At 32.0% G+C, this 25,682-nt stretch overlaps 1 protein-coding gene across 1 annotated transcript in view; it reads right to left on the bottom strand.

The window, feature by feature from the left end:
* Gls (glutaminase) overlaps positions 1-25,682 on the bottom strand; it is a 77,492-nt gene that overhangs the window by 38,039 nt on the left and 13,771 nt on the right. Inside the window, exons 5-12 of the mRNA XM_013027619.1 lie at positions 21,625-21,754; positions 19,653-19,732; positions 16,648-16,811; positions 10,611-10,669; positions 2,586-2,618; positions 2,442-2,500; positions 1,196-1,262; positions 415-465 (exon numbers count right to left, since the gene is read on the bottom strand). Of these exons, the coding sequence (XP_012883073.1) occupies positions 415-465; positions 1,196-1,262; positions 2,442-2,500; positions 2,586-2,618; positions 10,611-10,669; positions 16,648-16,811; positions 19,653-19,732; positions 21,625-21,754 (643 nt within the window). The remainder of the gene's footprint in view (positions 1-414; positions 466-1,195; positions 1,263-2,441; positions 2,501-2,585; positions 2,619-10,610; positions 10,670-16,647; positions 16,812-19,652; positions 19,733-21,624; positions 21,755-25,682) is intronic.

Here is a 25,682-nt window from a genome sequence, read left to right as displayed (position 1 = left end):
TGGAATAGAAATTATTTTCTAAGTATATTTTCAGAAAACAACTTCCCTATTCCATACTAGGACAAATTTTTAGGAGACAAAAGTCTGCCTTCATAAGAATATTATTTGAAAGTCAATGGAAAATGTACTTTCTCAGTCAGGACTGCAGAGTAAATAGGCAAGCTCATTATACTTCTTCACTATCAATCTCCACTATATCATTACCAAAAAGTTAAAATTAAAGCACCTTTAAACACAAGCAACTTATATAATAAATTAGAAAATTAAAACCATATAATCTTCATAAATTTTCAAATTGTGTCTGATCACTGATAGCAATAGTGTTGTTGATAATAAATTGCAGATCAGCATTTTGGAAAAAAAAAAATCACACAGCTATTTATAGACACAGTTCATAAAATTAAAGTAAATTACCTGGAAATAGAAATCTAGTATACCAACCATGTCTGTGCCTTCTGGAAAACACTAAAAATTAAGAAAAAAATTTAAAAATTAGGTAACAGAAAAAAATATACACACAAAAATATATCAAGTTTAAAATGTACAAAACATTTCATTTTAGTTGACAAAAATTATGAAAATAGCCAATGATTTAAGCATAAATGAAATAAAAAATAAAGCTTGTATCATATGTAAATTTCTAGATACCAATTTAAATGCCAATGCTAAACTGATAAAAATTCACAAATTGTTATTGGATCAATCATGTAAAAGTCAAAACCAAGCCAAGTGCCAGTGGCTCATGCCTGTAACCCTAGCTACTCAGAAGGCTGAGATCTGAGGATCATGGTTAAAAGCCAGCCCAGGCAGGAAAGTCTGTAAGACTCTGATCTCCAATTAACTATACACAAAGAAGTCAAAACTGGAGATGTGGTTCAAGTGGTAGAGTTCTACTCTTGAACACAAAAGCTCAGTGTCCAGGCTTTGAATTCAAGCTCCAAGAAAAAATAAAAAATAATAAAATCAAAGGTAACCAATACTTATCAGGCATTTCACTTTAAAAATATGGATGAAATTGAGCAGAATTTGCATTAATAGGACTAGAGAATATTGTCAGACACAAATCAATTTAATGCTACCATTACAATTTGTTAATGGTGACATAAAAGTATTTAACAGAAACTTAAAAACCTACTGTTGAGTTCTGAGCACATTAATTTTATTAAACAAAATAATGTGAAATAGAAAGAATTACCTTCTTTTCTTTTAAGTAATATCCTATGGCAAAATTTCGATCTCCACTTTCTCTTTCAGATTGAAACCTAAAAGAAAAAAAATGGCTGTTTACTTTTTCTTTTTATAAGAATATGACTTGTAGTTTTATTTGTATATATAAGAACAGTACAAAGAATAGTGAACTAACAGGACTCTTGAATTCTAGTCTTAATTCTGTCAACAGGCTTGTTATATGGCTTTGGGAAAGTGATTTAAATGGTAATTCTTTCCATTTTAATTTTCTTAGCTATAAAAAGACTGAAATGAACTCAAATCCTTTCTAGTATTCATATTTTGTGGACTCAGGACTAATTTTTAAAATTTCAAAACTCCATCATTAAAATATACCAGGCACTTGTGGAATGCTTTGGTTCCCCAAAAACTTAGTTCCAGCTTGGAGAATCTATGTAAATGTCAATGAAAAGAGGGTCACATAAAATAGATCCTACTAGATTAATGGATTTAAGGGAATGTCTGAGCAGGAGTAAAAATTCCATGCATCACCCATAAAACACAGAAAGAATAAAAAGTACATGAAATCACCATGAAAGCAGAGAATACAGAGCTTCATTGAAGAATATCAAATATTCTGATTACCTGGAATATGGTACATGGGAAAGAAAGGAGGTACATCTAACTAGCAAAGGACACTAGAACCAAATTATTAAGGACAGTGAGTGTCAAAAAGTAATGGCTCATGACTGCATACAAAGCATAAGCCTAAAAGTTTTCAAATCAAATTCCTTGTTACATCTATGTTCTGGAAGAGTAACTGATCTGTTTGTCAAAAGAACATAGGTTCAACCTCTAGTATTGAAACAAACAAATGAAGATATGTGCATATTTATGTATGTATAAAAATAAAAACAAGTATACACATGAGAAATAACAAAATAGTACTGAAAACAAAATTTCACGATGTAAATTTTTTTGGTTACAGAGGCCTGACCAACCCAGGCACCAGTGGCTCATGCTTGTAATCCTCAGTGGTTGAGATTTGAGGATCACAGTTCAAAGCCAGCCCAGGGCAGGAAAATCCATAAGACTCTTTTCTCTAATTCACCACCAAAAATTGCAAAGTAGAGCTGTAGCTCAGTGGTATAGTGTTAACCTTTAAGCAAAAAGCTTATAAGTCTCCAGATCCTGAGTTCAAGCACCAGAATCTGCACAAAAATAAAACAAGGTCTAACCAACTATAAAAGCCCTTGTCTCAAATTAAGACTCACGTTGCATTACTGAATCCAACATATTCATTACCAGCCATCTTATTCAAAAACTGCATCACCTATAAGCCAAAATCAGAAAAGTGTTAGTAACCAAGAACTACATATTTAAAGTAGCATGGAAACAAGATACTATAATGTACTTACATAGTCAAACTTTTCAGCGTTATTAACTCCTTGCTGAAAAATAGCAAGAGATATAAGTATGTTAACCACAAAAATTACCAGTTAAGTTTTATGCTATAATACAAATATCCAAACAGCTACCACTGTAATTAATACATTGCATTAGTACTTTTAAATCTAAGAAACACTTCTAAAGTAATTTAATATTTAAACTTTATATGTTAATACCCATGTGTTGAGGGGAAAATAAATAAAAACAAAGCTTTAAGCATATCTTTACTCAACCCTAAGTTACAGAATGCGTTACCCTGAAATCCCCTTATCTTTCATGACAGCATAGTTTGCTTATAGTTAAAAAAATACAATCAGTTTCATCCTTAAAAAGAAATTAGGTACAAATAAATCATGATTTCTAACTAAGAACATTAAAAAAGCTTTTAAGCCAATATTGAATTGCAAAAAATGAGTTATAAACTTACTAATCTTTTATGATTCTAATATATGCAAATATACATTTAGACTCATTTTAGAAGTACAGAGAAAACTTTAGCCTTACTATTTCTTACTTGTTATAATAATAGTTGAACCAAAAAAACCCCAAATTATTTCATAGCTTCTAAATCATTAGCTATAACTGGGCACAAGTGGGTCATGCCTGTAATCCCAGTTACTCAGGAGGTCTAAGGATCTAAGGATCCTGAGATCTAAAGATCACTGTTAAAGCCAGCCCAGGTAGGAAAGTCCATGAGACTTTTATCTCCAATTAACCACCAAAAAACTGAAGTGGAGCTGTGGCTCAAGTAGTAGAGTGCTAGTCTTAAGCAAACTGCTAAGAGACAGACTGGTATAAAAAAGAAAAAAGAAAAATTAGCTACAAGTGGATTTAGCATTATATCAATTTAGAGTATGGAAGATGTATTGTTTCATCATTTCTATTTCTGACATTATCTACTACAAATGTCATTGGGGGGAAAAAACCCAAAAACCTATGTAACGTAGATCAGTTCAAGTAGCCAAATGGTTTTATTTTACCTCGGCGAAGTTTACAAAGCAGTAAGTTGTAGATCTGAAATCAAACGTATTAATTGGTGATATGCACCCAATAGAAACAATACATCTCTAACTTCTAAAACAAAATTAAAATAATGTGACAACTATTCAAAACATTACCCTTAAAAAAATCTAAAACATTACACTTCATATTGTTATTATGGAGAAATATCTGTTTCAGAGTACTATTTAAATGAATAAATCCAGCTTCATTCTCTACTTATAAGATGTTAGGGTATAGGTGACAATGTGAAATCAGCTTATTTAAGAAGAGATATTAATATATACAATTAGTAACTAGAAGTACATCATTCTATTTCATAAAAGTTAGCCATTAACAAAAATTAAATATAATTAAGATAACACAATACAGTTAATTGAGATCTATATATTTTCTCTAAAGCATCTTAGGACAAAATCCATTTTAAACTCTTTTTCTCTTATATCAGAAATCAAAATGTAGAAATGTAACTCCAAAGCTGTTCAATGAAAAATAATTAAAAGAAGAAATTACCAACTTCATTGAACTGTTGCAGTGGTCAAAATATTCCATAGATCCTAATGCTGTAAAATATGTAACAACATTTAAGCCATACAAGCCTTTTTAACCTTTGAAAAAGCACACACACACACACACAAAATCCTTTCGGAAAATGATGTCAAATCAGAATTTGTACTGGAATTACTGGTTATATAATTAATCAATATAAAATAAACTATACTGAACTTTCATCCTTTGATCTAAACTATACACTGTGAAACTACTGTGTTTTCGTTATTGTTCTTGGTTTACCTATAAAAAAAAACAAAATCCATTTCAAACTCAACTTTCAAACTTTATTTCAAACATACTTCGTCCATTTTGTGGCTTCATAAATTAAAGCCAGTAAGTTTTAAGTTGTTTTTAAGAAACAACTTAATGTCTATTATCATATAATATTTTTGATAAACTACTGCAATACCCTAAAGCAGATTATATAAGCAGATTGTAAACAGGACAAAAAAATACTTAATGATTTTTGTGGACTGAAGAGTCTCTTCCCTATTTAAATCAAAAGGCATTTGACTAATGCTTGCTCTTATTATATACCCTAAATACGGCATTTAAATTAAATCGTTTAAGATATATTTGCCCCTGTATCTCTTGAAAAGATTGCATGTACCCCAGAAATATATGGGAACTAGCAATCATAAAACATTAGAGTAAAAAGCTTCTTGACAAAGGTCTTAGAAACATACATGGTCATACACAAAATGAACAGTAAATGTGATTTTCTAAAAAAACAAAATAAAACAAAACAAAACAAAAAACAAGGAGCCAGGTGCTGGGAGCTCACACCTATAATCCTAGCTACTCTGGAGGATTTGAATTAGTGATTGCAGTTCCAAGCCAGCTCAGATGGAGAAGTCCACAAGACTTTTTTTGTGTGTGTATTTTAGTATTTTTTTTATTGTGAAAATACCGTACAGAGGGGTTACAATTATATGACCAAGGTGCATGAGACTCTTGTCTACAAATATGCACCAAAAAAGCCAGAAGTGGAGCTGTGGTATAAGTAGTAGAGTGTTAGCTTTAAGCAAAACATCTTATGCAAATTAGGGAACAGTTCAAACCCCAGGACTGGCACAAAATAAATAAACAAACAAACCAGAACCAAATCCAAAATATAAATTGTTATCAATCACCATCATTATGAAGCAGTGGGGCTAAGGATAAAAAATAGATAATTTTTTTAAAAAGTACTTTCTTTCTCTTCTGAAATAGTAATTGACTTTTAGTTAATTTGTCTGTGGATATTTTCTATTGGTAATTGAGATGAGGATTAATTCTCTTCCTATTTTTAATTTTTACACATATATGAGCTGGAAATAGTTTTAAGTTCTATCACTCAGATCTTTATCTCTACTTCACATACTAAAAATCACATAGTAATCTTCAAAAAAATTACACTAATACTTTTATTCTAATTTACTGAATTAAATCCTATTTCAGTATTTTGAAACCAAAGAAATGGTAATGATCTGGAATAGAACAGTACTTTTTACCAGTCATTACTATGATTCACACCCTCAAAACCAGATTCCAGTATTTCAAAAAGCTGTCTTTTGTTGGTGCCCAAGTTATTTTTATAACCTGAAGTAATGCTCTGTAATAAAATTTGGGACACATGAGAAAATGCCTTTTTGGAAATTTGGAAGCTCCCTAGACCAAAGACAGATTAATTTTAAGAAGAGCACATGAGAAAAAAAAAAATCTAGAAACCGATTTCCTTATGCTATCAATGTCTGTTTATGAAGGCATGCAGTGAAGCATAGGTTTACTCCAGTTAGAAGGCTATAAGCATATTACATGCTTACATCATTTTAATTTTTCAAAGGTTTATACTGATCAGTAGTAAATAGAGGAAGAATTCTTCTAAAGAGAAACTAAACTGGGAAAAATAGACTACTAAAATTTCTAATCTTTTCACAACAGATTTTTTTTTGGTCAGTCATGGGGCTTGAACTCTGGTCCTGGGTATTTTTCCTCAGCTTTTCAGCTCAAGGCTGGCGCTCTACCACTAGAGCCACAGTGCCACTTCCAGCTTTTTCTGTTTACATGGTGCTGAGGAATCCAACCCAGGGCCAATTACATATGAGGCAAACACTCTACTTCTGAGCCACCTTCCCAGCCCCACAAACAATTTTTAAAAACAAAGCTGTGGTTTAAGAACTTTCTTACACTAGAAAATTAAACATTTTTAAACAAGTACGCCTATCAAGTTATAAGAATTTATATACTTAAAACCATGAATGAAAATTTAATAAAAGTTTTAACATCATTAAAAGAATTAATGTAACTATTTTACATTCTCCCAATATGTTCATGAACTAATTCACATTGTCAACAAAGATGTTTAGCAAAAAAAATTAGCTTAAAATATGGCTCATTTAAAGTAAGCACATTTATAATCATTATTTCATAACTCACTTGATTCCACTCCATGAAGATACAAGCCAATTAAAAATTAGTGATCATAGTTTCCTCTGTGATCCTCTAGGAATCAAAAAGAGGTAACTGAAAATGATTTTATAAAATATTCTTTGTTTATTTTGATATAGAAAATGCTTTAAAGATAAATAGTTCTAAAAGAATTAAAAACAGATATTATAGCTAAAAATGATGTTCTATACATAGTATTTTCATAAATTAATCCTAAAAGTAACAGAACAGTAAATTCAGTTGACAAAAATCTACCTTTCATTACAAAAAAGCCCTCAAATGTGTTAACTGACATAACCTGAAGTAAATAAACCAATTCTGTCTTATTAATGTACCAAATGCAGAACACTACCTGTTACTCCTCAGTCACAAACCACCTTAAAAATTTAATAGGTTACTGTAACATGACCAAATTAGCTACATATTCACATTAATTAAACTTGTCTTGATCTTTCATGGAGTGTGACCAAATTGTTTAGAAAAAAAAAGAAAGAAAAATCAGGCCTCAAATTTTCAAATTTGAAAACACTTCTGATATTTAGAACAATCACAATTGAGTGAGGTCCAATGACTCACATAAGTAATAAGGAAGCTGTTTGAGGCCAGCTTGGGCAGAAAAAGCTGAGACTGGATCTATATAATAACTAGCTAAGAGCAAGGCTGGAAGTATGGCTCAAGTAGTAGAATGCCAGCCTAGCAAGCATGAGGCCGTGGTGAGTTCAAAGCCCAGTATTGCTCCCTCCCCCCCATCACATTTCTTCATATGATAAAAGCTGAAAGCTAGACACAAATACAGACTATATGTCTTACTCTATTTAAAAACTAAAAATGCAGAGTAGATATTACTTTTAGTATGTTGCCTTCATTTTCCCACCCTAACCCTCAAGTCAACAGACTTGACTAAAAGTTGATAAAAATTTTTACCACTGAAAGTGTGTATAATGTTACTCATCTAAACATAACTGTGTTCCGTTCAAGTTTATTTTATTCTCTAAAATCAAGCAATAACATAATTAAGAAATAAAACAGAGCAAAATAAAGGTATTCCTTTAAAGTTAGTAGCTCCCACACAAAAAAAGCGAGGAAGTATATAGTAACCCTTGTATTTTTAAATTCTGTGCATTTTAAGTATAAAATGACATTTGTTTTTAAAAAGGTATTTACCTATATAGCTTTGTTTAAAATTTTAAATATTGGAGTTTTTCTATAAGCTTAGTAGTTAAGAATTTATGCAACAGGTTCCTTCTGTCCAAATCCTCCTTTTTTCCACAATCTGCTAATCCTTTTGAACATTTGCTCTGCCTCTTCCCCCATTTCCTGAGGATCACCACCAATCCTACGAGGAAAAAATATCAATACTACAAAATTATGAAATAAAGAGTCTTGCTAAAGACTCCACTTAATTTTCTTTCTTTTCTTTTGGGGTGGAGGGAGTAACATGAGGAGACTTGTTTAATGGCACCATAATAAAAGCCTTGGATTTTTAACAAAAATAAAAATAAAACAACCTTAAGGTCAATTAAAAGATGAGCAAAACAAAATTCACATCAAGTAGCCATGGTAAAATATCCATGCATTCAAACATCATTTGGGCATTCAAACATCATTTGGGCACTCAAACAGCATCTCCTTGGAAAGGAGCTCATTTTATTTTACAGATAGCAGGCACTGAACTGATGTCCAAAGAGTGATGAAATATAACCACTAAAGAATAGATGCAACTTTTAGGCCAATAAATCAGTATCTTTTGTACAAGTTACAAATTAAGAAAGTAGTATTTCTGCTTTTTCTGGCCAATATAACTATGCTAAAGTCAAAAGATGTCATCAAGTGAAATGGTAACTACTATGTTAAATAGGGCACACTGAATTCAAATCAATGAAAGATTTAGTGCAAAGCCAATTCTAGCTGTGAATAACTTATCCAATCTGTTTCCTAAGTTATATAAACCGAGGACTGGGCAATTTCAGCTAGTTTTATTACTTCAATTTCACATCATTACCAATTGATAAATATTACATAATCATACAACTAGCAGAGACTGAATGCAGATATTTACACAACTTTTGACTCCTTTCTTGAAAAGACCCTCAAAAAGTGTTATATTTGAGGGCAATTTACAGAGGGTTGTATCAAGCTTCCTCCTACAATTTGTATAAATTTCAATTAAAAATAGCACTTATGAAACAGTCTATAAACAATAAGAATGACCTTAAACATGAACCATATCCCCAAGGCTCATTACCAACTTTGTCAGTAAATAACTTTTTCTATAAATTCAAAAGTACTGATTAAATTTGCAAATACAAGATGACTCAGTTAAATTTTTGTATGTATGGACACTGAACCACACGTTAAGTGTCTGTATGCTTGTTAAACTCTGTTTCTAATTGTTAATACTAATGTGGTTCAATGTGGCTTATGGCATGACTAAACATGGTAAGTGAAACTAATGAAATGATGGTATGATATGACCTGACATGCAATTTCCACATGCAGCATTCCAGTATAGTTGGTTAAATCCATGAATCATTAAACAAAAAGATTCTTAACTGCATGCAGTTAAGACTTTTTCTATTAATCATTTACACATCCCTTTTTGTGAAAACACTATGGGTGTGCCATGTTAATATTTCTCCAATATACAAGTTCTTAATCTCGGACCTATGGATACTAATGGGGTTAGTCAAGCTTCTAAAAGGATATGTGAAATCATGGTACTTGAACATTATTCTGACATATAATCAATGTTTTTCTAATTTGTTACTTGTTCAAATCTGAGTTATGCATAAAACTGTCTCATAATATATATTGAATCTAATGATAAGGACTCATTTACTCAGAAATATTCCATACTCAATATAAGCTACCTGAGGGCAGAACTGTGCCTTCTACAAATTGTACTGCAATTTTCTACAATAGTTGTTTTACTTGAGAATGACAATTGTTTCTATATAAAACTGCCATGAATCATTAAAGTGAAAAAAATTCCCTTAGCCTATTAAAATTAGTTACACTTTCAAATATTTGGCCACAATATCTGTTTTATAGTAGAATTTCTAGTATATGAATACATAAATCTCTATAAATTGGGCCAAAGTTGTAATTTATCCTCAAGCATTATTTAACTAGGGTACACCATTAGCAGTAATAAATTTAGAAAGCTAATAGTTATGTTTTATTCTAGCTTGGAATAAATAGGCACAAGTTTACTGAGGAAAGAATATAAATGTTCCAGACACAGTAGAGTTATATAAAATTTGTAATTAGAAATTTAAAACTGAAAAAACTAAAAAAATGGTTCTATCATGTGATAGATTTTTACATTTATTAACAGTGGTTAATAGAACCATTTTGAAACATTTATTTCAAAACAATAATAGAGTTTCCAATTATTAAGGCAAACCAAATTAAAAAAGAAATCAACATACACTGTAAACATCAAAACATAACAAAAATATACTTAATAATTGGAATAAGCCTTTTTTCCTATAGTAATGACATGATTTTATTATAACAAATGAAACAAGTTCAAAATGAAAATTATGATTCCAGCTTATGAAAGTGTAAGACTTGAAGATATTTAATTGTCAGTAAAAGTATTTTATCTTAAACTTAACTGGAAATTTGCTCTTGTATATGTTTATAACAAAATATAGTAAACCTTTTAATTTAATTAATATCCATTCATTATAGACGAGCCAAAAGGAAAAGAAAAAAATATTAAAACTTAAAAAAATCTATCCCTCTTATCAATAACCTTAAACTCTACCAGATCTTCAAGTCAAAAGGTAACTAAGTTAGATTTACAATGAGTCATCTGTTTTTCATTTTGGCCTCAAAATTACAACATGCAAGCATTATTTGTAAAATAAAAATTCTAAACCTATAAGGTAACTTTTTTTATCACAGAGAAAACTTTCCATAGTCCTACATACACATTTTAAGATGCAGGTTTACGCCTTAGTTATTAAAAAAGGTTACTAGATTAAAAGGAAATGTCAACATTTTACCTTTATTAATGAAGTCACAACTATTGCTCCAGCATTTACCATAGGATTGTGTGGTTTATCTGTAAAATATCAGAGCAACAATATTATTTCAAATACTTGGAATCATCTTCTTGGTTACACAGGTTCTTTTCACTTAAGTATTAAGTGTTTTGAAATGAAAGTCACCACTATACTTTTTTTGAAGTCAGCTATATATCAAACCTGTGGCTTCTTCTAGAATTCAGTGTTAAAAGTCAGTCTCATACTTCTTGTGTTCCTGTGAAGAGCCAAGATATAGAATCACCCTACATATTCCTCAGTGGATGAATGAATCAAGAAAATGTGATATATATTACACACACACACACACACACACACACACATACACACAATGGAATTCTACTCATCCATCACAAAGAATAATAATGTACCATTCATAAGGAAATGGAAAGGCTTGAAAAAAATTATATTAAGCGAAATAAGCCAGAGCCAAAGAAACAAAGGCTGAATGGTTTCTCTCATTTGTGGTAACTAGCATTTGCCTATAAATCTACAAGTAAATACACTGAGTGATTAAAATAAACACATAAATTAATAAATACACACACACATACTGGGACATGATAAAATTATATGATTCTAGACATACATATACTGATGCCAGTATGAGATGAATGCCAGAGGATAGAATAGGAGTGATTGGCAAAGGCCAAATAGCTATGTGCAGATGATCATATAAAATAATATTCTATGAAATGAACTCCAAGAAAAGGAAGAGACATTTTATAGTTGCCATTGTTGCTGTTTTTGTTTTCTTTTCCTTTTGTCTTGGTTTGTTTGTTTGTATTTAAGAGAGTCAGGAAGGGCACATAAAAGGTGAAACAAGGATGAACAAATACAAGCGATATTCACTAGACACTATGTGAAAAATGAACTGGATATCTTGTGGGTGGGGACAGGAGGGAAAAATCTGGAGAGCGAAAGAGAAACAAGGCTCAAAAGAATTGTACCTCATTACCTAATTCATGTAATTATAACCCCTCTGTAAATCAACTCTACAATAACAAACAGGAACATGAAAGAGTCTGAATAGTGATATAATCAAATACTACTACTATATTAAAAACAACTTCAGAAAACTTGCTCCAAATTTTACTTTTTAAAAAACGTGTGCATGTGTGTGTGTGTCTTTGTGTTTGGGGGTTTGTGTTTTGTTGATTTGGGGGTGGGGGTAGGGACGCTGGTCCTGGAGCTTAAACACAGGGCCTGGGTATTGTCCTGAGCTGTTTTTTGCTCAAAGCTAGCTAGCACTCTACCAGCTGAGCCACAGCTCCACTGCTAGCTTAACTGGAGATAAGAGTCTCATAGACTATGCTTCCAACCAGTCCTCAGATCTCAGCCTCCTGAGTAGCTAGTATTACAGGTGAGTCACTAGCACCCAGCTAAAACATGTTAGTTTTGTACTTCTGTATATACAAAGCATAGAACAAAACACAAGTACAATGACACACATAAAATAAAAAGATAGGCTAAAGAGTATTTTCTATACTAACATTTCCTGATAGTAAATGATATATTTCTTATATAATTAATTACTTTAAATTCAGTCTATCCACAATCCTACTTCTTCTAATTCTTGCAATAGAATTTTCAAATCTTAACTGATTACATTTTCATTCACTGAATAGCAAAAAATGCAAACCTTTTAGAAGTAGTGAAACTATGTATTTGGAAGTGTATGTCCTAATTTATCTGTTAATGGCAGTGATTTATCTCTTCACAAATATACTCTTATCTAACTTGACAAAATTACTAGAATGTATTAAAATATTGCCATATTATTATTACTGTCCTTGAATTTTAAGAGATGTATGTAGTTTAATAACACTGGAAACAGTCTGAAAGCTCTTCAAAATGTTAAACACAGAATTGCTGTATTACTCAGTAATTCTACCTTTAGGTAAATAACCAAGAAAAATCAAATCATATGTTCGTATAAAAACTTGTATACAAATATTCACAGCAGTGTTACTGTTACAAGCCAGAAAATTAAATCAAGTCAAATATCAGGTGGATTAAAAAAACTTGTATTATACCTACAATGAAAATAGGTTTTTTGGCTTTGTATTTTCAATCATAGGGCTTCAACTCTGGGCGTGGATGCTGTCCCTGAGCTCTTCAGCTCAAGGCGAGTGCTCTTCCACTTGAGCACAGTGCCACTTCTGGTTTTCTGGTGGTTAATTGGAGATAAGAATCTCATGGACTTTCTTGCCTGGGCTGGCTTTGAACTGTGATCCTCAGCTCTCAACCTCCTGAGTAGCTAGGATTTACAGGTGTGAGCCACCCGCACCTGGCTGAAAATAGTTTTTAAAGGAATAAAGCTACACCTTTAAAACAACAGCCAATCATAAAAGACCAAATATTATATGATTTCATTCACACAAAATCTCCCAAACAGAAAAATCTATAGAAATAGTAAATTGTAGAATACTAGTTTACAGGGCTGGAAAAGAATGGGAGAATAGCTGCAAATAGATACAGAATTTCCTTGGGAATGGCATTCTAACATTGATTGTGGTGTTGATAACATAGCTTATGAATATAGTAGAAGCCATTATTTTACACATTTTTAATAAAATAAGTTGTGTGGTATGTATGTGAATGATCTCATTAGAGCTATTAATCTTTTTATTAAAAAATTAGAAAAAACTGAGTAAAGTACAGCCTACATTTCCTTCAACAGAAGATAAACAATGTGACTCAGAAGCTACATGAATTGTAAATTGTGAATTCTAGATTCTGCAATCTCACTATTCTGTATTTGCACCCAAAGAAAATGAAATCATTAAACTGAAGAGATATCTATATTCCTATGTTCACTAAGTGTCCATAGATTAGTGAATAGAAAAAAAATGTGGTATAAATATAACAATAAATAATATAAAGCCTTAAAAAGTTAAAAAAAAAAGTTCATTGACAGTTACATGGATAACCCTGAAGGCTGTATCATCCAAAAAATACTGGAGAGAAATAAAAAAGGATAAATACTAGATGGTTTTACTTGTTGTATAGAATCTAAAAAAAATACTGAACTCATATAAGGAGAAAATATAATGGTGGTTACAAGGGCTAAGGATGAAAGGATACAAAATTTCAGTTAGACAAAAAAAGAATAAATTGAAAAGACCTATAGGGTAATGATGATTAAACTTAATAATGATCTATTATATACTTCACACTTAATACTAATCTATTGCATTCTTCATGAGGTAATACACCTGTTATTTGGCTTGGTTTGAAAGTTGTTAATGTACACAAATGTAAGAACTCCTATTTTATAACAAAATTTACAGCAATTGTGCATTCTTAACTTCTCATGATAAATACTAGCTTCAAAAGTTAAAACCCTCATGTTATGGCCAAGTTTTATAATAAAATTTTCACTTCTTCAAAATTATGCTAAGAGGTTTATAACACCTCTGAGTCCACATAAAATGACACTACTTGCTGTTCCAGAATATTTTTACATGTCAAGAGGAAATTTTAAAAATTTTAATAATTCCAAATACAATCTATACTGAAGGAAAAACCACACATAAAATGAAATCTGAATACAGAAATCTGATTGTGCTAATTATTCCTTACTTGTACTATGTAGATATCTGTGTACTTGTTTCACAGCTATTTTTTATTCTGTCTTTTATTTTTATAAACAGTATTGGGTTTAGACCTTACAGACCTAGAAGGCAGATATGTGCACATCACAAAATGGGGTACTAAATAAATATTTTAAGAAATATTTGGGCATAGGACTGGGAAGGTGGCTCAGTGGTAGAGTGCTTGCCTCACATGCATGAGACCCTGGGTTCGATCCTCAGCATCATATAAGTAGAAAAAGCTGGAAGTGGTGCTGTGACTCAAGTGGTAGAGTGCTAGCCTTGAGCAAATGAGCTCAGGGACAGCTCCCAGGCCCTGAATTCAAGTCCCATGACCAGCAAAACAAAAACAAAAAACAAAAAAAGAAATATTTGGGTACAAACTGATAAAATATTCAGCAAGTTTCAAATAAAATACATGTGAAATCTTTGAAAGAATACTAAAATATTCATGGCATGGCAGCCCTACTTTCAGATTAATCATGCTCACTCTCTCTTTTAAGTGCTAATTAAGCATGAACATTTAGAAATTCACAAAAGATAACACTACTCTAACTGCAGTACAGAACAGTCTTATACCTATTTTCTTATCTTCTGTAGGTAAATAGGACCTGACGGGCTAAATTTAGAATTCTTAATCAACGAACATTTATAGAAAGTAGAATGAACACATGCAAATTTAATAAATACTAGTTATGAAATGATAGCATATATTACAGCTTGTTGTGCCAACAAAATAAACTTGAACAATGTTTGAAATTTATGTGCAATTTTAACTAGAATACATAAAACCAATCAGTTTAGATAACTTATTCTTCCCAAACCAAAAAATACCCATAATATTTTCATATTATATTAGCTTTTCAAACTATTCAGCATATGAACCTCACAAAAGACTGGTTCATAATTGAGGCTAATGTTTATACACTTAAGGACAAGTATTCTTTTTAAAAAAAGATGTTCCATTAGAATAGGCATGGTAGTACATTCCTGTAATCCCAGACAGTCAAAAGGCAGATAGGAGAATTGCAATTTGTATTTCTTGAAAATAGTATACCCATCTTCACTCTTACTTCCTTCAATTCTGTATCTTAATGAATTAATCATGTATATAATTGATATATTAAAAACAGAAAACAACCCATGTGAATAGTTTATATTTAGCATCTTTATCAGATCAAAGTACTACTAATTACTTTTTTTACTCCTTTTCTTTTGAATTCCAATTAAAGTAATAAATTGACTTGTAAGTTATCCAACTATTTGTCGGGGTATGTTCTCAGATATTAAATCTAATGGGAGAAAACAAAACCACTAAAAATATAAAAATAAAATCTATCTACTGTCTGGATATTTTAACTAGTACCTAACTTTTTAATATGAAAGCTTAAAAATACATATTATATACAAAGGTAGGAATATAGTCTTGTGAATACTGTTTGTATCTCTAGTCCAATACAAAGCTTTTGTCATGACATTATGTGAACACTCATGTATGATATGAATATGAAAAAATAGAAGTTCTACTCCGTAGTGGAGTTAGCTCCACGATAAAGCCATATCATCTCACTTGTGTACTTTCATATCCAACATTTAATTCAACATTTTATAGGCCCAATGAAGGTAAGAGCCTGAAAAAGTAGACTAGAAACTTATTCCAAATATTAGTAAATGCTTTAATTCAGAATACATATTTCAGAAGAAATATGTTACCTGATTTTTCTCTTCTTAAAAATTTTGTCTTTGGGCTGGGAATGTGGCTTAGTGGTAGAGTGCTCGCCTAGCATGCATGAAGCTCTGGGTTAGATTCCTCAGTACCAATAAACAGAAAAAGCTGGAAGTGACACTGTGTGTGGCTCAAGTGGTAGAGTGCTAGCCTTAGGCAAAAGTGCCCAGGATACCTTGGGCAGTGCCCAGAACACCCTGGGCAGTGCCCAGGCCCTGAATTCAAGCCATGTTTTCATGTTAAGAAGTTGACTTTGGATGTAGAAGACATTTATTTTTAAATCAAAGTATAATAGATCTTTTAAATCAGTTTTTTGCTAAACTGAATCTAAATGATACATCTAAATGATGCAAAAATTACTAATATGGCTGTAATCATACACAGCATTTTCAGCGTTATTTACTGAATTTTTTAGCAAATGCCAGACATTTTGAGATTTTACTGAAAATATTTCTCCTTCATAGGTAATGACAAAGTGAAAATTCTTATTTCTTGCTCTCATCTTCTCCCTTCTCTATTTTCATGGCATGAGATACCTGAGAATAAAGGTGGTAAAATTATCTCTATGGATTTCACAAAAATACCATGACAAATTTTACAAAGTAGCAACTCTTTTAATCTTCAAAATACTTTTGTAATTATTTAAATTTATATAGAAAAATAAAGTATTTCTTACCATCTTCATTTAAAAACAATTTGTTGAATCTTAATCCACTCGGCTCTTTCCCAACATATCTGTGTACATACTCAGTTCCAAGATCATTAACAGCAATGGCATATTTCAAAGGTTTTACACAGGATTGAAGACAAAATGGAACTTTGGTATCTCCAATAGAATGCCTATTTAAAAGCAGATTAAAAAAAATTAGCATCCACCTGAAGGGAAAAAAAAGCCATTAAAACCATAAATGGACTGTTTTTAAATTTTAACGCTAATCTAAGATTTTCCCACAACTGAACCACAAATGTTACTTCAAGAAATGAAATAAATAAAAGCATGTTTAATATGAATACAGAAAAAAGACAAAAGCTTAAAATAACCAGATAATAAAAGTAATAGTTCTAAAACTAGATAAACAAGTAATATAAAAAATTACCTTTTAGGTAAAAAGGGTACTGTCCCCTTTTCCCGACCTATACTCAACCACATAAAATGAACTAGACCTTTCAGAGACTATGTACTTATTGCGGGGGAGGAGGTTGAACTGAGGGCCTTGGCTCTGTACCAGAGCTCTTTTGCTTAAGGCTAGCACTCTACCACTTTGAGCCAGAGCTTCACTTCCATTTTTTTGAGGGATTAATTGGAGAGAAGAGTCTCAAGGAGACTTTTCTGTCCAGGCTGGCTCTGAACTGATCCTTAGATCTCAGCCTCCTGAGTAGCTAAGATTACAGGTGTGAGCCACTGGTGCCTGGCTGTACTTTTTTTTTTTTAAAGTTAGTCTTAAGCCATGAGTGAATTATAATTAAGACTTAGACAAAGCTTAGCTTAGCTTGAGTACAATTTCTTGTCTGTGAGCACATCTTGTGGAACATGTCTACCCTCAGATGCAGCCCCAGAAGCAGTATCCAGTTTTGTGTTTTTTATTATTATTATTATTTTGGTAGATACTGGGTTTTGAACTCAGGACATGGGCACCATCCTTGAGCTTTTTTTTTCCCCAAAGATGGAGTCCTGTGCTTTTTTTTTCCTCCCAAAGATGGTGCTGTATTACTTGAGCTACAACTCCACTTCTGGCGTTTTGCTGTTTAATTGGAGACAAAAGTTTCATGGATTTTCCTGACCAGGCTGACTTTGCACCACATTCCCAAGATCTTAGGATCTTGAGTAGCTAGGATTACAGGTGTGAGTCATCAATTTTATAAACGCTATAGAGCTGCCATGCCACTAAGGTACAATAGATAGTCATTAATATGTAAGTAAAACTAATACAGAAAGTGTTCTATGTCACCAAACCAAGAGGTACATGAAATAGAAAACAGACCTGGAATGAAAAATTTCCAGCTCAATAAAAACCAAACCCTACAAGGGCAGAGATCTTCACTTTAATTTCTGGTATAGACCAGGTGTTCTAAACAACCCAACACATCACGCACACTCATTCATTCACAGTGAAATTCATTCAGTGAAACTAGGCCCTATTAATAATTACCCCAGGGACAGGTGAGCAGACTTCAGAGAACAAACAGAAACATCTGGCCACTTTGCTTCCATGTATATTAAAAAAAAAAGCATGCAATATTTTTCCTATCAAATTTACGCATAATTTCTAACTTGTACTGTGACCTCAACTTTGCAATAATTCTAAAAAATGATTAAAAGTTCTATTTTATCATTATTTGGATCTAAAAATACACGTTCTAGCTTCGAAGTCGATTTTAAGAATTTTCAGGCTTGGGTATGGCTCTAATGTTAAAATGCCTGCCAGCACCATCACCCAAAAAAGAGAACCCTCCCCCAAAAAATAATTCTCTACATTTAAAAACTAGAAAACAGAAAATAAGAAGAAAAAAACCACTGGCACCAGTGGATCACACCTAAAATCCTAGCTATGCAGGAGGCTGAGATCTGAGGACTGCGGTTATAAGTCAGCCCAGGGGAAAAAAAAGGCTGTGAGACTCTTATCTCCAATTCAACTACTCAGAAAAAGCCAGAAGTGGCGTTGTGGCTTAAGCGCTAGAGCACAAAGAGGCTCAGGGGCAGCGCCTAGTACCTGAGTTTCAGCCCCACAACTAGCAAAAAAAAAAAAAAAAAAGGAAAAAGAAAATTCAAAATTGTTATGACATAACAATTTCCTCAATAATAGTATCCCTCTAGTGGATTTTGCTGCCATGTCATCTTGTGTCCTTTTATAACATTCAACTTTTAATTAAAACTCATAGTTTTTCAAACATTTTATGGGCCCAATTGAGGACAAGAGTCTATAATGGAAGGATAAAGTAGACTAGAAACTTGGAGACTCAGGTGCTTTTTTCACCTCTGCCACCATCATGTTGATCTTGGACCACAGATTCTTTATCTTCAAAATAAATAAGCTAAAAACACCTGCTTTTTATTATAAATGCTTCGGAGGGTAATTACTAAAAAAGTATGAAGCACTAGAATAAAGGCAATGAGGAGATTAAAATTTTTTTAATGGAGGTAAAGGCTTTAACTGAAATATTATCTTGAAAAGTAAAACTTAAAATTATATAAGGTAACATGACTTAATCGTTAGTGTTAACAAATTTAGGATTAAATTACCTCTATAAAATAAAAGCCCACTTTACTCAATGATTCATTATACTAGTTATGCCCACCTACAGTCAAACAAAAGTTCCCATGTATACATTATGAGGAACATGAGGAACAAAAGTAATGACAAAATAAGTAAGAAATGGTGACTAATTTTATTAGTTCATTACAGTATAACATGATGTTTTTTAAGCAAATACAAAACAGCAGTTCCTTGAATAAAACTAAAATAATATTACTATAACAATGAAAAGATAAAGTACCTCAAAAAAAACTTAAAATTACTGTTTCAGTTGAAATCTACATTGAAAAATTACACTAAAATCTAAACATATTTACCCTCTTGAAACTCATGTCAAGATTAATTTCCATTATAAGAGATGGTTCTCTTACTGTTAGGACAAGCTTAAACATTACAGTTGGTTGTCATAGATTTGAAATAAACATACCTCTGTCCATCTACTGTACAAACGGACACACCCCACAAATCAGGACTGAACTTGGCCAACTGAGGAATGTAGTCTGCAACCTATCAAAATATGGGAAAGAAATTAACATTTAATATAGGCAAATAATATATTTTCTTTTACTAAAAGAGTTTTATCTCACCTTAGCTTCTACAAAAATAACTAGCTCTGTAGTGGAGGATATCAGGGTAAGATTAAAGGACTTCTCTCAGTCTTCATTACTTGCTCAAAAACAAAGAACTAGCTATGTTCAGTGGTTCATTTTCACAGTAAGGTAGGAAGATTACCAATTTGAGGCTAGCCTAGACTTTATAGTGAGTAGAAGGTCAGCCTAGGCTATACAGTGAGCCCTTGTCTCAGAAAAACAAGAAAAAAACTGGAAAATAAAAAAGAACTTGAACTTGACTTTTTAAAGAAAATCAGGTGCTTGTAGAGTTTCACTATCCAAAAAATTAGGAATATAAAAATAAATAGTAATAATTTATACTGAAATCATCAAGATGTCATTTATAAAGCTACCCAAAGCTAAAAGAAATTAAAAGTTTTCAACAGAGATGGTATAAAATAGGCCCTACTATTATTTGGGGAAAAGAAAAATCTGAATGAAGGGAGAAGTGTGAACCCAGGGTCCACTTTCCTAGTCCTAAAATTATTTTCTAAAATGAGAAACATTTTACTCAATGTTCAAAGATATCAGTAATGTAGAAATTCCCAATAATATAATTTTAATTAAAAGTTTAATATGGGTGCAGTGACTCAAGCTTGTAATCCTAGATTACTGGATCTGAGGCACAAAATAAAAAATTTGCAAGACTCAATCACAACCAATGGCTTGGGCATGGTGCTACATGCCTGTCATCCTCAATAACAGGGGGAAGCATAAAATAGGAGGACAGCAGTAAAGGCTGCCCAGCATAAGTGAGATCCTACCTCAAAATAATCAATGTTAAAAAAAAGGCTGAAAGAGTAGCTCAAATGGTAGAGCATCTATTTTTAGCAAGTTCAAGGCCATGAATTAATAAATTAAAAGCCAGGTGCAGTGGGTCAAACCTATAATCCTAGTTACTTGGGAGACAAAGATTGAGGAATCATGGTATGAGGCCAAACCAGAGAGAGACAGTACACAAATCTCCATCTCAACCAATGGCTGATTACAGTGTTACAGGTATATCATCTTAAACTACAGGGGAGCACAATGAACTGAGCACAATGGCACACACCTGTCAACCCAGTAATTAAGGGAAACAAGTAAGAAAACAAGAGTCCAGATCAATGTGGGCATAATGTGAGACCCTATCCTGAAAAAAATGCAAAACAGGGACTGTTTAAGCAAATACAAAGGCAGTACCACTAAAAAAAACCAAGGAAGTGTCACCTCAACCACTAGAAAATAAAAATTCTTACAACTTAGGTTTTTTATTCCCTCAGAAATATGTTTTAAAAGCATGTTTTAAATCCAGATACTTGATTTAAATTCTTAAATTAAAAAAAAATTGGTGTTGGAAATTTTGCTCAGTGTTGAAGAGCACTTGCCTAGCAAGTACAAGGCCCTGAGTTTACTCAACATCACAAAACAAAAAATAAACAAAACTAGCCAGGCACCATATCTAAAGCCTGTAATCTTAGCTACTCAGGAAAGGCTGAGATCTAAGGATTATAGTTCAAAGCCAGACTGGGCAAATAAATAAGAAAGACATATCTCCAATTAACCAGCAGAAAGCCAGAAGTAGATCTTCAAGTGGTAAAGTGCCAGCTTAGAGCCAAAAAAAAGCCAAGAAGGAGCACAAGGCCCTGGATTCGAGCCCTAATACTAGCACATACTCATATATACTTGTGTATATATATATACACACACATACACACACACACATATATATACAAACACACTTATATATACAACTTTATTCTCTATATTAAGCAATTGGCTTAGGAAAATATACATATCCAAAGTTACCTTTCCTCCAGACTGCTTTTTAGCACTTTCATATAATTCATCAATGTGTGAGGTAAAAGACATAAAGTCAGGAATGACAAACTTTCTTCTGAAGGCTTGGGTCAACAAAACAATGTTGCTTTGAACACATCTGTGGAATGTAAGAAAAATATTAATACACTGGGTGCCTCTCAATTAGTACCTGATAATAACAGCACTAATTAAGAGGATATTAATATCATATTTAAACAAGAGAAATTCATTTTATACTAATATATTTCAAAAAATTACTCCCTTCATATATTATTCCTTCCATCCAGCAGTCTTTCATGTCATTATAAGCTGAACTTAGTAACTTAGATGTTCCTAAAAACTGTGTCATAAAGTAACAGCATTCCATCAGGTTTAAGTACTAGGACAATCTAAAACACTTTTTTATCCTCCCAGTTTTTTGACTCTTTTTAATAGACACTCAGCATGACATTTGGCTAACAAACTTTAAAATATAACAAATGAGCCAGTGCTGGTGGCTCACATATGTAATCCTAGTTATTCAGGAGGCTGAGACTGAAGGACCCTTTTGGGCACGAAAGGCTGTGAGACTCTTATTTCCAATCACCTGGGGGGAGTGGAGCTGTATCTCAAAAAGATAGAGTGCTAACCTTGAACAATAAAGCTCAGGGACAGCACTCAGGCCCTGAGTTTAAGCTCTAGGACCAGAAAAAAAAAAATCATAGATGAGACTGTTTACTTTTCAATTAACTTCAAATACATCCCTCTTAGTTCTAGTAAAAATATTTCATTAAAAAAATTAAAATTTCACATTCATTATTTTTCTTTAGAATTTTGAAAGACATATTAAGGAGAGAAACTAGAGACAAAGACAACCTTATATAGTCTGACTAATGAAGTTTGACTGAAATACTTAAATGATTATAAAAGTAATATCTAATTTTAAATAAAGTTTCACACAAAATACCATAATAAATTTTATAACACCTGATAAACTAGAATGCTAAGTTACATTGTTCTATTTGATATAAGATATACAATACATGGTCAAGTAAAAATGTTAAAACCGATTTCAACTTCATGGTGAGCCATGTGATTAGCAGAGCATGAAATCTAGTGATTTCAATATTTTTCTGTGTAATAAAAAGGACTTAAGCCAGAAAATCAGCACACTAATGTAACCTTAAAGAAACGTTTCATAAATGGCTTACAACCATCCTTATCACTCTGAGATTAAGATAGCTTCAGATTTCTGAGTCTTAGTAACCCAGTAATACAATATTTAATCAAGGAAAAGATGCTAGACATGTAAACAAAACCATAATATACACCATAATAAATCTTAACAGATTAAGATTTGAGTGCTTAAAAGATAAAATAATCAAGTGTCGAAATACTAAGCCAAACTATTATTATGAGAAGTTATTTATGAAACTGGATTCCTCACAGATAAGCAATTTGATACTACATTGCCATATCTGAACAACAGACAAAAAGTCTTGGCTTTCTTTTTTAAGTAAGTACTAAGTTACAGGTATTATTTTGTTTAACCCTCAAAATATTACTGCTTTGTAAGGAATTTCTCTATTTCACAAATGTACAAGTTCTAAATAAGAAATTTTCAAATTTCAGTATCTTAATTCAAGTTCTAGATGAAACACCAAATTAAAAACCAGGTTTCATACTTCCAATGTTAATGAAAACATTATATATTTACTTCTAACATGAACTTAATATACAGATTTAAAATAAAATTCTAATGCATAAAGGACTATAGTTTCAGTGATAAGGATCTAATACATTAAAAAACTAACAATTTCTACTCTATAAATGTAATATTAGCTGACATTCTAGAGCTAACAAATATTTTATTAAGCTTCCAAACTTTAATAAATTTCAAGTAGTTTCCAAAACAAAATGTTAATGTTAAAACTAAAATGTTAATGTAATATATCTCAGATATTTACAATAGCTTCTAAAATTTCAACTTGAAGTATCAATTTTGCAAGAGAGTATCAAAGGAGACCCTCTTCAAAAAGCCTAATTCCCAAGCCTGCACTATTATCTTTGTATCAAATCAAATGTCTTCATTTTATAAGAAGTTACAAATGAAAAGGATCAAATTCAATGAAGCCACTATTTGAATCTAATTAATCAGAATCTTTAAAAGGAGGATTTAAGGCTTATGAGTATTTATTGTTAGCAATATTTGGATTTTCTCCTTTGTCTTGCTTTATCTAACAGAAGGTGCTGGCCAAAAAAAATAAAATAAAATAAGCTATGGCAATAGCTTTAATGATGAATTACCACTGATGGGAGAAAATATAACACTTAAAAGTATTATAATAACTTCATACTGATAAATGCTTCAAATAATTCCTTTTTTTTTTTTTTGCCAGTCCTGGGGGCTTGAACTCAGGGCCTGAGCACTGTCCCTGAGCTGCTTTTGCTCAAGGCTAGCACTCTATCACTTGAGCCATAGTGCCACTTCCAGATGTTTCTGTTTATGTGGTAATGAGGAATCAAACCCAGTGCTTCATGCATGCTAGGTAAGTAAGCACTCTACCACTAAGCCACATTCCCAGCCCAAATAATTTTTTTTTAATTGTGAAAATATTGTATGGAGGGGTTACAATTACATGGGCAAGCATTGTTGCCTCCCCCTTTGTTTCCCCTTCCCATCCCTTCCAATATTTTTCTTGAAAGTTATTTTAAATATGTCATTAGTCTAACTGGGAAATAAAAAGTCATATAAAATGAATTGTTAGGAGGAAATACTTATGAGTTACATCTTTGTGTTCTGTTTAGACTTTTTTAACTGTTTATTAGGAATAATAATTTCCTTTTTAAATGTTTAGGTCTAATAGCTATATAGCACATATCAATGTTTTACAACAGTTCATACACATGATTCATCAATAAAGTAACATAAGAATTTTTTTTTAGAAAACCAAATAATTACAAATGCAGACCACACATTTTCTAAACAAAAAACAGAAAATTATGACCAGAGATAAAAACAGCCTTATTACTTATAAAGTTAAAACATGTATGAATAAAGAAGCAGTTTTCAGCATATTTTTTACTTTTATTAAAGGATTATTAACACTAAAAGCAACTGACTATGTAGCTGGGCACAGGCAGTCAAAGACTGCAATATAAAGAGTGTTAGAACTCATTTTTCCATTTAAAAAACAATCATACATCATAGTATCTCTCTCATTACTACAATGGCCTCACACTTGCTAGACAGGTAACCTACCACTTGAGCTGCATCTCTACCTCATTTTTGCTTTAGATAACTTTTAGAAAGGATCTCCCTTTCTGCCCAGAGCCAGCCTCAGACCATGATCTTCCAACTTACTGCCACTGCCCCCTGCACAGTAAGAGGTAGGCTTATGCCACCATATCCCTCTTATTTAGATGGAACCTAACTTTATGCCTAGATTGGCCTCCAACTATAATCCTTCCACCTCCCAAATTGTTGGAAGTATAGACATGAGTATCTGACAAACTCCTTGAGTATTTTAGATGAAACATCAACACTTTAACTTCAACCAAAACTACCCACCTTTATATAAATTCACATTTTAACACCTCCTCCCTAGCTGTTTGGAGGTGAGATATTTTGCTTCTGGAAATACAAACTAAATAACTTCTTACATTTGGAAATAGAAAAGAAACTTCTCTGAAGTGATTATCTTTCCAGGTGATCTGAAAAGGTTATTTTGAGTCACCTCATTCTAGTGAAGAAAATAAAAATCCTGTGGACTACTAATATCTGTACTTGGACTACGAAACACATGTCAAGTTTGGAAGTGGTTGAATTAAAACGATAGATTTTTGTAAAAACTGTGTTAACATTTACTGTCTGTTAGTATAATTATAAATGGAAAATTTTATAATTAAGCTCATTTGGCTTCTTAATTCAGAGTATTTAAACTGCTTTTAATTTTGTATAAACCTAACATGTTTCTTTTGTTTTTTAGCTTTCACATCAACTTTATTTTCAGAGCCAACCTGTGTGAGCTAACAAATGCCAACACTGTCAACTACTGAATTATATT

This window comes from Dipodomys ordii, unplaced genomic scaffold (assembly GCF_000151885.1).
Source record: "Dipodomys ordii isolate 6190 unplaced genomic scaffold, Dord_2.0 Scaffold5, whole genome shotgun sequence".
In the NCBI taxonomy this organism is placed as follows: domain Eukaryota; kingdom Metazoa; phylum Chordata; class Mammalia; order Rodentia; family Heteromyidae; genus Dipodomys; species Dipodomys ordii.
This window is presented reverse-complemented; position numbering and strand designations above follow the sequence as displayed.